The sequence below is a fragment of the Corythoichthys intestinalis genome, chromosome 17 (assembly GCF_030265065.1).
Source record: "Corythoichthys intestinalis isolate RoL2023-P3 chromosome 17, ASM3026506v1, whole genome shotgun sequence".
Classification (NCBI taxonomy): Eukaryota; Metazoa; Chordata; class Actinopteri; order Syngnathiformes; family Syngnathidae; genus Corythoichthys; species Corythoichthys intestinalis.
In genome coordinates, this window is record NC_080411.1 from 27332589 (window position 1) to 27348152 (window position 15564).

At 37.0% G+C, this 15564-nt stretch overlaps 1 protein-coding gene across 8 annotated transcripts in view; it reads right to left on the reverse strand.

Moving 5' to 3' along the window:
- Positions 1-15564, reverse strand: part of rimbp2a (RIMS binding protein 2a) — a 148731-nt gene that overhangs the window by 130394 nt on the left and 2773 nt on the right. For all 8 annotated transcript variants that reach the window (XM_057818558.1, XM_057818559.1, XM_057818564.1 and 5 more), the window contains exon 3: positions 6106-6243. In XM_057818558.1, the coding sequence (XP_057674541.1) occupies positions 6106-6243 (138 nt within the window). The remainder of the gene's footprint in view (positions 1-6105; positions 6244-15564) is intronic.

Sequence of the window (15564 nt, forward strand, 5' to 3'; positions counted from 1 at the left end):
CAGAGCATTATAATTTATATCTAATGAATTTATTTACTAATTCATGATTAATATTTTAAGTTTGCATAGTTTCCTTAAATAATATGCAGATTCAGGTAAAACTCTTTTAACTAGTGTAACAATGGTGCTTTACAGTGCCTTGCAAAAGTATTCGGCCCCCTTGAATCTTGCAAACTTTCGCCACATTTCAGGCTTCAAACATAAAGATATGAAATTTAATTTTTTTGGTCAAGAATCAACAACAAGTGGGACACAATCGTGAAGTGGAACAACATTTATTGGATAATTTAAACTTTTTTAACAAATAAAAAACTGAAAAGTGGGGCGTGCAATATTATTCGGCCCCTTTACTTTCAGTGCAGCAAACTCACTCCAGAAGTTCAGTGAGGATCTCTGAATGATCTAATGTTGTCCTAAATGACCGATGATGATAAATAGAATCCAAATGTGTGTAATCAAGTCTCCGTATAAATGCACCTGCTCTGTGATAGTCTCAGGGTTCTGTTTAAAGTGCAGAGAGCATTATGAAAACCAAGGAACACACCAGGCAGGTCCGAGATACTGTTGTGGAGAAATTTAAAGCCGGATTTGGATACAAAAAGATTTCCCAAGCTTTAAACATCTCAAGGAGCACTGTGCAAGCCATCATATTGAAATGGAAGGAGCATCAGACCACTGCAAATCTACCAAGACCCGGCCGTCCTTCCAAACTTTCTTCTCAAACAAGGAGAAAACTGATCAGAGATGCAGCCAAGAGGCCCATGATCACTCTGGATGAACTGCAGAGATCTACAGCTGAGGTGGGAGAGTCTGTCCATAGGACAACAATCAGTCGTACACTGCACAAATCTGGCCTTTATGGAAGAGTGGCAAGAAGAAAGCCATTTCTCAAAGATATCCATAAAAAGTCTCGTTTAAAGTTTGCCACAAGCCACCTGGGAGACACACCAAACATGTGGAAGAAGGTGCTCTGGTCAGATGAAACCAAAATTGAACTTTTTGGCCACAATGCAAAACGATATGTTTGGCGTAAAAGCAACACAGCTCATCGCCCTGAACACACCATCCCCACTGTCAAACATGGTGGTGGCAGCATCATGGTTTGGGCCTGCTTTTCTTCAGCAGGGACAGGGAAGATGGTTAAAATTGACAGGAAGATGGATGCAGCCAAATACAGGAACATTCTGGAAGAAAACCTGTTGGTATCTGCACAAGACCTGAGACTGGGACGGAGATTTATCTTCCAACAGGACAATGATCCAAAACATAAAGCCAAATCTACAATGGAATGGTTCAAAAATAAACGTATCCAGGTGTTAGAATGGCCAAGTCAAAGTCCAGACCTGAATCCAATCGAGAATCTGTGGAAAGAGCTGAAGACTGCTGTTAACAAACACTCTCCATCCAACCTCACTGAGCTCGAGCTGTTTTGCAAGGAAGAATGGGCAAGAATGTCAGTCTCTCGATGTGCAAAACTGATAGAAACATACCCCAAGCGACTTGCAGCTCTAATTGGAGCAAAAGGTGGCGCTACAAAGTATTAACGCAAGGGGGCCGAATAATATTGCACGCCCCACTTTTCAGTTTTTTATTTGTTAAAAAAGTTTAAATTATCCAATAAATTTTGTTCCACTTCACGATTGTGTCCCACTTGTTGTTGATTCTTGACAAAAAATTAAAATTTTATATCTTTATGTTTGAAGCCTGAAATGTGGCGAAAGGTTGCAAAGTTCAAGGGGGCCGAATACTTTTGCAAGGCACTGTATTTATTTAACAAGTACGTATTTACTGATGTTTAATATCTTATATTTTCACTGATACATACATAATGCTTCACATTATGGATATTAACTATTAGCTAGCAAAGGCTATATTAATCAATTTTGTAAATGCCTGCATATGTGTTGGTTTTTATTCATTCATGTTAAGTTTGCTACATAAGCATGATATTGCCAATCTCTGTAACATAGATTTGCTCTCACAATCAATGGAGTTTGTATTGTATAGACATTAAACTATCTAAAAGACATTTTAATTTTTGAACTATAAGCCACACTTATCAAATTTTACAATTTTTGTCATATGTAAGCAGCACTGGACTGAAAACAGCAGGTGTATTTTCACCAAAAGAAATGCAGCTCATTCAACTAAGAATCGATAAATAACCTGCATTGGACTAAAAATCTGAGGGTTCAAAGATGGGGAAAAGCTTATAGCCCGAAAATGACGGTAGTTGATTTTTCTTTATCCAACTTCCACTGTATATGTGGATACATATTAATTGTTTATTTTGTGTTTGTTGTTTTATTCTCATACCATAGCTCAGTCTTTGTAATATAGCCATGCTTGCAATATTAAATCATGCACAGCTCTCGTCAATTGAGAAAACACTGAAATATGTTCCATTACAGAAATGGCGTGAAAACCTGCTCTCACAAGAAATTAAAGTATGTGTTCTTTTCTGTTCTGGGAGATAACAACACAGCTATCACATATTACTATGTATGAGGTTGTCATACGTCACAACTGTGGAACAAGTTATATGATCACAAGGTCGATCATTGGCTGTATACAACCATTGCTATGGAAACACTGTCCAGAGAGACAGCTGTGGCCTTTTGAGTAGCAGCCACACAGAGCACAGGTCACCTGATACTAAGAAGGTACCTGTCTCCAACAGTCTATTACTGATTGTTTCTAAGCAACCATTGCACATATTCTTTCTTTCCGGGAATCAGCCTCTTTTATATGGTACTTTGACATTCACAACCAGATAGTACATTGATTTGAACAAGTACAGATACAAAAATCTAATTGCTATGCCCAAACTAGCCTGTAAGCCATTTTAATGGAGTATCTTTTCTCTGGTAAGTGTTTGTTTGTTGGTCTGATCAGTGGCTAAAAAACAGAATTCATTTTATGTACTTTACAGCAGTGGTTCTCAAACTTTATGGGTCAAGGAGAGAATTTTCTTTTCTACAGACCTCCTCACAATCCTAACCAATTAAACATAAATGCCACGTGAGCCCTAAATGCTATGGATTTTTTTTTTCAATGTTCCAATCAGTTCTACAAATAGTTCTCAATTTAAAACAAATAACTTTTACAGTGCCAGTCATTTTCAAAAACACAACTCTATAGAGTGTCAGACAATTTAGAGTACTCATTTTGACTGATCTTTCAAGGCCCACAGCCTATTATATTTTATGCAAATGTAAACTTAGACACTTTTCTTTCACAAGAAATAGGTGGTGGGGGGGTGGGATTATATCTCTACCTTATTCCATTTTTATTAATCTTCTGCGTAAAATTGGTTGGTTTCTTCCAACTTACTATCAGTTAGTTATCGTCATTTCCAGACTATAAAATGCTACTTTTTTCCCCTCATTTTGAATCCTGCGGTTTATAGTCCAGTGTGTCTTATTTGTCGATTTATTTGGGTTAATAGGAAACACTTTATTTGACAGCGGTTTCATAAGACTGCCAATAGACCAGGGGTGTCCAAACTTTTAGCAAAGGGGGCCAGCTTTGGTGTGGTAAAAATGTGGGGGGGCCAACCTTGACTGACATCATTTATATAGAACAATATATTTAAGCAAATTTTAGCAAGCCATTATGTGTGTCAGATTTGCTTTATTATTATTATTTTTTTTAATATTTCAACAATCTCACAGCCATCCTTTGTGGAGTCCTCTTTCGACTCTCGGGCTCTTGCGAAATACTGCTGCTGAAAAATTAAACTAGCTTCAAGTTGCTTAAATTTCTTGCGACGTACCTTCCTTGTAATCTTTTCGTACATGTCAGCGTGTCTTATTTGGTAATATCGCCTCACATTGAACTCTTTAAATAACAGCGAGTGTCTCTTTGCAAATGAGGCAGACACAGTTGTTGCGTATTTTTGTGAAGAAATAGTTCAATTTCCACCTATCCTTGAAGCGTCGGCCGTTGAAGTCAACTTTCATTTTTTTGTGGATTGACGCCATTTTAGAAAATTGGGAGTAAAAGGTCATACGGAGTAATGTTGCTTAGAGTGCTGCTGCCTTTTAGTGGGTAAATGAGGAGCAGCATTTAGTGTGTACGCTACTTCATTATTAAGTCTTTGTGCAGGCCAGACGTTATTGATTTTATGACAGAGGCTGGGGGCCGGATGAAATTTGACCACGGGCCGCATTTGGCCCCCAGGCCGGACTTTAGACATGTCTGCAATATCATATTTATGACATGACACTATCACCGGCATTAATGAATGCTTATGACGGTTGTCATTTAGTGTCATCCGGCAAATTATGTCACAGTCCAGCTTGGATCTTTTACATCCATTCAAAAATAGATAATTTGCCAGGTGACACAAAATGACATCTGTCATAAGCATTCATTAATGGTCATGGCAGTGTCATGTCATCATTATGATGGACTTATGACAGTCTTATGATGCCACTGTCAAATAAAGTGTTACCAAATGACATAACTAGAAATTAATGAAACAAATAGAACAGTAACTGAGGAAATATTTAGCACAGAACATGAATTTTATTGTAATTTACATCTGTAGCGCTGCAATGCATGCTAGGAGGCATGTTGGATGAAAACCGTGTTGACAGCAGGTGGCAGCAGAGGTTGAATGTCTCCCCCATGGGGGCAATGATGGCCAAATGAAACTTCTTGAACCCCCATGGGGGCAATGATGGCCAAATGAAACTTCTTGAAGCAATGGAGCTTTGCAGTCAATTGGTTCAAAGCTTCACTTGGTCTTATGACGGTCTTATGATGCCGCTGTCAAATAAAGTGTTACAGGTTAATCCCTTTTGGTGTAATTATTCCATGATACGTTGAGGAGAGTTACGCCTTATAGTCTAGTGCGGCTTATCGGTGAACAAATGCCATTTTCGTGTGAAATTTGGTGGGTGGGGGCTTATAGTCAGGTGTGCCTTACAGTGCGAAAATATACTATTTATTTCTTATTTGTCGTGTCTATATCAGTGTATGAGATAAGGGAACAAGCAAAAAAATAATATAGTATTATAAGGATATCGCAAAATATATATTTTTTATCTTTACACTACTGAAACAAACTTTGCAATACAGAGAAAATGTCCAGCTACAATAAAAAAAAATTCAAGAAAATCCAATCCGAGATACCTAAATTTATCACACTGGATTATGTGTATACAACTTCATTTATGTAAAACAAAATACGTAAATTCTACAGTTTTCTACATCGATTTCAACATGTTGTCAGGTTTTAACCCCTTGGTTAGCGGAGAGGCACTGTTTAAGTGACCAGTTTCATCTACTGAGAAGTACCACAGAATGTTGGCTGATATTTTCTTCAGGCCAATAAAAACTGGGCAGCAGGCCACAGTTAGACCACGGGCTGTAGTTTAGACTGTCAACAAATATGGTTCCTTGCCAAATAAAGTTGATATAAAAGCTATACGAATACATAGATACAGTCAGTTATTGTGAAAGGACATGAAATGTGAAATTAGCACCATCCAGTGGCAATCAAAACTATGACATTAAAAATCAATGCATACCATGTACAGTACTGTGCATTACCCACCCACTCAAAAATGCATGTTTTAAAACACCCTGTTCAGGAACATGCAATTGAAATCTTCAAACAAAAGTGATTGTGCTAAAGGATTTAAGGGACACAGACTGCAGTCGTACTCAGATATAGATAGACCGGATATTACTGTGTCAGCTTTTGTATCATAGTCAGCCATCAAGATGTTATTTCTCCTCCGCCATCCAGTACACACTCAAATGGGTGTGTTGCCAGGACGACTGTTCACACGCCTTGTCATCCAAAATCACCTGGGAGAGGCTTCTATATGCACCGATGCACGCATGAACATACAGTGCAGACAATAATAACGCCTACACACAGCTATGCACAATAGCCACTCAACCAAATGTAGATCTGAACTTAAAAATAGGCAACAGCAAACATAATAATAAATCTGGTTCGTTACATGACAATGTTGAATATGCTAGAACACAGACTCCAAAAAATGTTGTATACCAAGGTGAAATGGCTATACAAAAAAAATGACTTGCCAAACACATTATATTTAAAGTGAACAGAAGAAACACTTTTACCAGTTTGCGGTATTGCTGCTTCTCTTGGCGTAGAGCAGCCACTTCTTGTCTCAAAACTCGATTTCTCTCTTCCAGGAGGCGAAAACGACTCACATTTTGAAAAGAATGGCCAGGTTGGGATGACACCTCAAACTTTGACTGAAAAAGAATACATAATATCAAGTAAGGAAAAAGGGGGGTATGCAGCTCATACATTTTGATAAATGCTGTTATTACTGTATTTTCTGGACTATGTATACTGTAAGTCACTGTAGAGTACAAGTCAAGCTAATGAAAAATGCGTCATAATGACGAAAAATATATGGATGTATATAAATATAGATGGCGGAAAACACAGACAAGACTGAAAAAGCAGTTTTTGCTCTTGCACTCCTCTTTAAAATAAACTTCTGTATTTTAAGCCAAAAGAACTGTTGTGTTTGATTGAAAAATATGTATAATGCTGCCATAGCAGATTCATGGCGCATTAAGCCCCCGAACTATTTTTAATTTGTCCGCCTTACACTAGAAACCCCCGTTTACAGACGTCGCGCAACCGCTTTTGTTTCATAAACCATAAAAAAAAGGTAAGTAATTATATTTATTATTCAAAATGTCTGTAATTTTTAGCTTAGAATCATTAATCAATTTCTAATATTTCGTTTAAAAAAAAAAAAAAAAAAAACGACTTTAGAAAATTATTCATTCGCATATTTTAAACTTTTAACCAAATTACATCACAATGAAAAAAATTGTAAATAAGTCACGGATATCGACCTCATAACTATCGCTTAGTTGTATTTTTTTTTTGGTTACTGTCGCATTTTCCCCGATATGTTAGATGATCCAAACATCCAAACAAAGAAAATAAATAAATAAACAAATAAAACATTTAAAAGGGTAAATATATGAAAAAGAAAATCTTGACCACTCCTTGATGTCTGCGATTTCTGCATCGTGACCCCTGTTATATTACCATGTTTCACCCATAAAATCCCCCAGAAATCCGACTGTGACTATTCACAGCTGTGTCTTGACACTCGGTGATATATGCTATATGGAGTTTTTGGATCGAAAAGAGCTAAATACGCGATAATATCTCATTAAAATTGTGTCTTTAATTATGCTCTCGCGTGCTCTCACCTCCAGTTAGGGTTTTGCTGTTTAATTTAAATTTAAAAAAAAAATTCCAATGACGTATCACACATGCATATCGGACCATTTTAAAATTTGCCAAATTGGGGGTCTCAGAGCGGAACTTCAAGTCAACTGAGTGTTTTCGCCATATATGTATTTAAATCTTGACACTGTTACTGTTCAAGCCTCAGTTCAAGCTCAGTTGTTTTTGAAGCTTTTGAAAGCTTAGATTTCAAGAAATTCTAAATATCCATCTTGCCTCTTCAGAGGCCACTCAGTGTAGTTTTGGCTAAGCAAAGCACCGTTAAAACTGTCTCAAAGGTGCTAGTCATATGATCTGCTTGAAAAATAATTTTGACCCAATATGAAATACTTTGGAGGATGCTTGTTCATTTCATTCATTTTTGTTGTTTGTTTTATCTCTTTACAACTTTTATAGGCACTATTTTAACAGCAAGGTGTTTATTTTAAAGGGGAAGTTCAAAATTTTTGACATTAGGCTTAATCTTCGATTTAGCGGGGGTTTAATTAGTCGGTGGAGTTGATCTCAATAATTTCTCTGCAGTTTGTCAGTAATTTGTTAGTTTAAGGGCTCCGGAGCAGCTAAGCTAGTGTGAGTCAATGGTGTCTGCTTAGCATGCCAATAAAAAAACAATAATAACAGATCTAACGTAGTCAAATAAATTCAAAATGCACATCATAGTTCGTAATACCCATGTGCCCAAAACAATGTCACACCAAACAGCCGTAATTCATTGCATTCTGCAGGACTATATTTTTTTTATGCGTAATGCGACCACAATAGAGAGGAATTATCCGGCCACTTGTGCTCAGTCTGCTGGGGAGTCCCTTTTGTTTCCACAAAAAAAATCAGCGGTGAAAAAAAACGATGTGATATCACTTCACCCTTCTTGCCGACACCCTGTTCCCTGCAGAGCTGCTGGATTACAAATGTTGCTGTTCTTACTACAATTATTGACATGCAATGGTAAGTTTTAATAACTTTATCCTGAAAACATAACCAACACTATTGATCGCATGGGTCATCGGTGATTCTCATGCATGCATATGTTGTTTTTTTATTGTTATGCTATGCTTGACTCACGCTAGCTTAGCCAATCCTAAAACTAACAAATAACTAACAAACTGCAGGGAATTTGTTGAAATCAACTTCACCGACTAATTAAACCCCCGCTAACTTGAAGATTAAGCCTTTTGTCAGAAATTCTGGACTTCCCCTTTAAATTCATTTACAAGAAAGTCAATTACATGCAATGAAATTTTTCAGTCAGCGGGGGGCACTGCACCCTTGCTCCCATCAATCTCCGCCCATGTATTGACTGGAATTGTTAAAAAATAAACAAACAAATAAACAAACAACAAAACATTGCACCTATATCACTTCTAATTAGTAGCTGAGGCTTTCATTAACCAGGATGGGTGGGGGGGTTAAATATAGTGTATCAAGACAACAAATAAAGATGATTGTGATTGGTTCCATTTTAGACAGGGTCGCAGTTGTGTCACCCACAATGGAGACCTCCGTCTCTACCGAAGCTAACAGGCAAAGTTCTTGTGACATGAGTTGCATCAGAATTCGCCAGAAATGACAAGCACACTCTCTTTGGGGTCATCACAAGTACTGACGGTGCTCAAAATTGAGTAGGCTGGACAGAAATAACACACACATGCACACACATAAGCATTGCATGCATTCATCATTTTTTTTATTTGCGTGATTTTATTTGATAATGCTGCATGTATTATCCCATACTATGTAAAAATAATAATACCTTGTCGTCTATATGAACCAATACACTAATGGTCCTGAGGAACGTGATTAAGTCGTTAAAGGTACAGACAGACCAAAGGACCTAAGATTAAAGAAAATAGAAACTCGTATCTTTTTTCTTGATTTAAGAGCTATATTTTCTTTTTGAAAAATAAAATAAACAAGTATTAATTTAGTAGAGCAGATATTTAAAGGATTTATATTCTTAGAGTTAAAATGTGTTTGCTTCAAATTTCACAAAGGCGTTGCAATGAAACTTTAACGCGGGTATGTGTGTATTAAAATTTGATTATAGTTGTTTAATTAATTGAAACATTGCTCTGTAAATGTAACATTTCTTACCAATGTTTAAACGTAGTTTAAACAGAGAATAACATTATATTTGAACAAATAGAGAGTGCAGACCAGGAAAATTCCTTCATTTACTCACCGGGAAATTATGAAAACAAGTCATAAACTAATGACAAATGAATTGTAATGTTATGAGAAAATGACTACTATTATATGGGAGATGCAATTATTACCAGAATATTACCCAACAACATATTATTTCAGTAAATTGTTAAATAGTTTGAGAGTATATTAAGATTATGAGGGTTACATTTAAACAATGTTACAAAGGTAAAATAACATTTTGACATCTGTAAAAATTCATTCATTCATAATTAAGTCATAATACCAAAGTCAAACATTTAAAAAGTCATAAAATTAATTTAAAAAATACTTTGAATGAATGAATGAATGAAATTTATTGTCATTGTCATCATCATCAGCATCATTGACAGTTACAGAATGTAACTGTCAATGATACTTTAGCACTCATATTTGAGAAATAAAGCGATATCACTCTATCAGGGGAAAAAAGTCAAACTTGTATGTCAATGAAAAAAATAAATATGCTTTGAGACAAAAGTTCTGTGTTGTGGGGGGGTGACAAATAGTACGAAAATAGACATACTAAATAGTTGATAAAATCATGATATGTGAGTACGATGATAGATTTGTAATGTTATAAGCATTATTTTTGTCTGATCATGCAACCTTAACTCAGCAGCATGTGAGTTTCATAAAGATATTCATCTTGCTTTTTATGGAAAGGATTATTGATTAAGGTATTGATTACGTTTTATTGTTTTTCCAGGGGCCAAGTTACGTGGTATCATTGTGGTTGAGGTATTTATGCAAGCAGCCACAGGCATCCCCTGAGGTAATCTCATTTTTGACTACAAGTCGTTTAAATAGATTGTCATAAAGCCATCTGGTGAGTGAGTGATACACTTGAGTCACTGCCACACCGAGCCTAAACACATTCAGGCAATGACATTAAATGAATCAAACCTGAACAGATTTGACAATCCAAGAACATCCGTACTCTGAAATCATTCCTTTTGCTTTTCCCTCTCTCATTGGTGCTGTTCCTCTTTTAGCCATAGACACAAAGGCACCAAGTGCACAGAGACAATCCACATTGCATCCTAAATGAGGCAGTGGTGGTGCATGATGTGATGCTTCCGCTAATGCAATGCCTATCTTAAAGGACGTAATATCGCCCTCAGTCCAAAAATGACTCTCCCCACTTTTCCGTCACATCAAAATCTGGCACATAATGGAGGTCTGTGTGCGTGTGTAGTTACAAGCCTCTCTAATCTGCAGCTTTAGTAGCGTGCCGAGTGTGTGCAAAGCTGTAGCTGGCTGCTAGTCAGTGTGAGTAAAGACACTTGCAGTGGCTTCATGACAGTGTCACACACATAGACATTCCCACTGCCCCTGTGCCTGCATGAGTAGTTCACTCACGCTGGCTGCTCCTTTATCCAGTTGAGCTTGAACACCCACACATCCGTATACAGTATCACAGCCCTGTCAAGCTCCCAAATACAGTAAACATGTGCATATCCTTCTCAGCGTACTACACGGAAAGAAGTTCTCTTTTCAACGGTGAATTATTACAGTTTCCTGTCTTTTATTGAGCCAGGGCGTGCATTTTACATCTACGGACAACCGCCAAACAAAATGTCACATAAAGTGTAGTATATAGGGCTGCAGCTATCGATTATTTTAGTAGTCGATTAATCGATGAACTAGTTACTTCGAATAATTGAGTAATAGGATAAGGAACGAAAAAAATTTTAATCCAGGAGTTGAGCCTCAAACGTTATAAAAAGATGAATAAACGAGGATCTATGTACAGCAAAAGAACAATTGGCTAACTTGCATAGCAAAAATCTGCTAGCCTAAATGCTATAAAATGCTAACTTTTTTTTTTTTTTTTTACAATGCTCTTAACAAATGGTTCCGACACATATCCCCCCCCCCCCCAAAAAAAAGGCTCAATACACCTATAAACTAAATTACGAATGCATTAAAAAAATTATCTCAAACAAAAACTTAGCTTATATTGGTCTTAACAGGGAGCAGCTGAATTCAGCCATGTGAAATGAGGAAGACTAGCAGTGTATCCCCCCAAATCAATAAAACTAAAAGCAAACACTTTCAAAACAAACCATTACAACGCCAATTCAATTAAACGAATACTCAAAGCAGCAACATTTAATTTGAATCTTTTTTTTTGCTAATCGAATACCCAAGTTAATCGATTAATCGTTGCAGCACTAGTAGTATTGCTTCAAAAGTTATTATCTAAGTTCAATTTACCCATGACTTATCTTGTGAAATCTGGGCCTGAACATAGCTGATATTTTTAAACTCTAGATCAATGTTTTGTATTGGTTAGAACTGCTGGTATGAGCAAACAAATAGTACATGAGTAAAAATGGATCTGTGGGGAAAAAAAAAAATCAACAAACCTTTCTAGCCCTAATTGTTAGGTTTTGAGTTGGTTTCCTCCTAGTGTTCCTGTGATTACCCATTGATTTCACCTGTTGTACCTGCTCCTAGTGTATCCTCCAATCTGCATCCTCCTGTGTAACCCAGCTGTTCCTCATTGTCTCGTTACCCCTTGTCTGTGTGTGTGTATATAATCTCTCAGTTTCTTTTCACTCCTTGTTGCGTCATTGTCAATGTCATTGTCGAAGTCCTGTCCAAGCCCTCGTGTAGTCCCTCCGATAAAGTAAGTTTTGTTTGAACCTTGCCTTTTTGATCCCCAGAACTTTTGGTTGTACTTTGTGTGTTTTTGTTAGTTATTTTTAAAACGTTTTTTGAGATCACCGCCACCTGCCTGGCTGCTTTTGTTTCCCTGCATTTGGGTCCACACAACCTGCCTGCCCGCGTTTTCCAGACACTAATTAGTATGTTTTATTTTTTTAAACAAATCTACAGATGAGTAAAACTAACGAGGTGTCAGTGCTTTTCATCCACTCAAGTGGTGGAGCGTTGGACCAAAACAGAGCAAACAGGTGAACAGAGAAGCTCGTGCAATACTAAAATTGTATTTACTAAAGAAAAACCTACAAAAAAGACAAGTTGAAACCAACAACAAAGGAGCACATAAAAACAAAAAAAGTGTTGCGTGCATTATCAGACCTGAATATAGGTGTGACCTATGTATTTAAGCACACTCATTTTGCCATTAATTTATTGACTGTGATGTGTTACTTCAGAACTGTACAGGGAATGAGTAACTTATTCGATTCTACTGAAATGTCGATCTTGTCAACACGGATAGCAAATCGAGATTTAGTGTCTATTTATTCGTTCTTATTCTATCACTCTGCTCCGAGACAAAATGATTTGCTAATAGTTTGGCAAGTGTGCAGTTGAATTATGTAGGATAACGGGGACAATATGCTCCATGGCGCATTAAGACCCAAGTTCTGATGAACTACTTGTTAAAGGCCACAAACATTGCTATCTTATCCCTGATTGGTCAGGAATCTTGTGGTATGAAAGGCTTAATGCCCTAAGGAGCCTAATGCCCCTTGCTACCCTAAATTATAATTGCAAATACATGTTTGTATACTGAACTGTAAAAAGTATGGATACTGAGCAGATATCAGTTTGAATTTCAATTTCGTTTTCTACTTCTTTTTTTTTTTTTTTTTTTTTTTTTTTTGCATTATTATTATTGTCCTGACTCTTGTTTACTAAAGGAATAACATTTGTTCTTCGAGAGTCTTAAAACCCTACTTCAATTATACATTTTATTTAAACCAGAACATTTGTGTCGTGAAAACGTTTGTTTTTACTAGCTTGGATGATGTCTGAACTGATTTTTTTTTTTTTTCACAGAGGTAAACTCAGTGTTAATTGGATGACATTGTCAATGACGCAAGTGTGTTAGTATCTAAATTTCACCTCATGATCTTATCTGCATCCAATATTTCCATTTGTTCCCCGCTTCACCACATTCTGAATCCATGCCCTCATTCAAATTTAATGATTTTTTTTTTTTTGGTAGCGAGCTTCCAGCATGAGAAGCTGCTGTGTCAGTAGTCCTTCATTGGACCAAGGAGAGAAGAGAGGAAAGGAGAGACAACAGTGTGCGTGAGTGAGAACAGAAATCAGGAACGTACGCTCTGTTCCACTCTGTTACCTAGCAACCATTGCCAGCCGTCTGTTCCCTCCCTTGCTCCAGACACATTATCTTCAGGCATGACACGGAGCCATAAGAGTCTGGATTTAGGAGCAGATGGAAGGCTGGATCGTAAGCGAATATGCGGTGAACTCCTCCAAGTAGAGAGAATGTCAAGGGCCAGGAGTCATTTAACCATGTCAAGCTGGTACATTAGCCTCAACTCTTGACCTTTACCCTCCTACAACTTTTATTTTAACATTCATCAAATGAATTTGACCCTTCTGACTTACTCAATAAAACCATTAAGGGTCCTTTAAAATGAAAGTCAACATCAATTAACAATTTGACAGAACAAAGAAAAGGATGTTGCTAATGTCTTGTCCAAGGAAACCAAGACAACGAAAGGTTTTATACAATGATGAGATTTCTTTATTACAAACTGCAGTTTAATTGCTAAACACCATTTTTGTAATAATCAGACAATTTTGCAGGTCTGTCTGATCAGAGTCGACTGTTTCGTTATGTATTACCGGTATTACACAAAGCCCATAAAACAAAACATGTAAACACCCGAAAGAAAAGCTATTTGGGGACTGGAACTCGATGGCCAAGTTGGGAATGAGGAAGCTGCAAATTCTACAGAATAGACACTGACGGCACTTATTTCATAGAAATATATACGTAGACACCCAATTGCGTCATGGAAGGCGTTTCACATCACCGATGTTCGATGAGCCTCCTCACCAGTGTCACCACTGTTTGTCACTTAGCAGTAGAGTAAAATGCCTGAGCATATGCTTGCAATAACCGACGCTCCATCGAAATTAAATCATGCGGGGTTGCTTTTCACAAGAATGTTGGTCAGTTGACCATTTTTAAATGTCACCGTAACCAGAAACATAGATCACTCAAAATGTAACCAACCTTATATAGCTACCATTAATACAAAAACAGCTCTAACAGTGCTAATAGACCATAATTTTATCTCACAGCCTACCAGCATCTGGAACTAAAACAAATACCGTATTGGCCTGAATATAAGACGGCTCTGATTATAAGACGACCCCCTCTTTTTCAAGACTCAAGTTTGAAAAAAAGACTTTTTGAAAACCAAATTAATTTTTATACAGAAAATAATTACAGTACATCCGAAACAAATGATTATAACAATATATTTGAGAGAAAAAGCATGTTATTTTGCCTCATTCAAATCTTAATATCTTAACATTTAAATATGTAAACTAAAGTGCAATCACATTCGTAAATGAATGGCTTCTGGTTTTTGAAATGTAAATAAACCAATCTATTGTGATAAAACAACAAAATTGCAATAACTGCATTAACCATCAAAGTGAAGTTTAACTGTAACTGTAGTCTTGAAACAAATCTGAATAAGGAAAAACATTGCAATAAAATAATGCAGACTGGTTAAACTTGAGAGTAGCTGAGATCTGTCATGACAGAACATCGCTTTAATGATATCTGGCGCCATCTAGCGTCGTGAATGGGTAGAGTAGCTGAGATCTGTCATGACAGAACATCGCTTCAATGATATCTGGCGCCATCTAGCGTTGTGAATGGGTATAATGTCTTGACCGCGAATATAAGATGACCCCCTCTTTTTCAGTCTTATGTCAATGCAAAAGCACCATCTTATATTCGGGCCAATACGGTACTTAACTCATTGCCTGTCAATGACAACGATAGACGTCATATTCGTTTTTAATTGGGGGGACTGGCTGTAAATGTTCATCTTTAAATGCCATTGATGGCACTAGACATCCAATCCATTTTGACTGGGAAGGCGAGCAGTGATCGTTTACTGCCACCCTCTCACGATGATGATGATGATGATGATGATGAAGCTTTTTTATTTCGAGCATGCATAAAGACACACAACAATTTAAAATTTGGGATATTTTGACAATGTTTGAAGTGATTGTCAAGTTTCACCTTATGTATAATCCGTACCGCTCGTTTCTGCAATCCGACTAATGAATTGATGGTAGATTTATAAACGTTTCCCCACACTTCAATACAATATGTGAAATATGGGAGCACAAGGGAACAGTACAAAGTG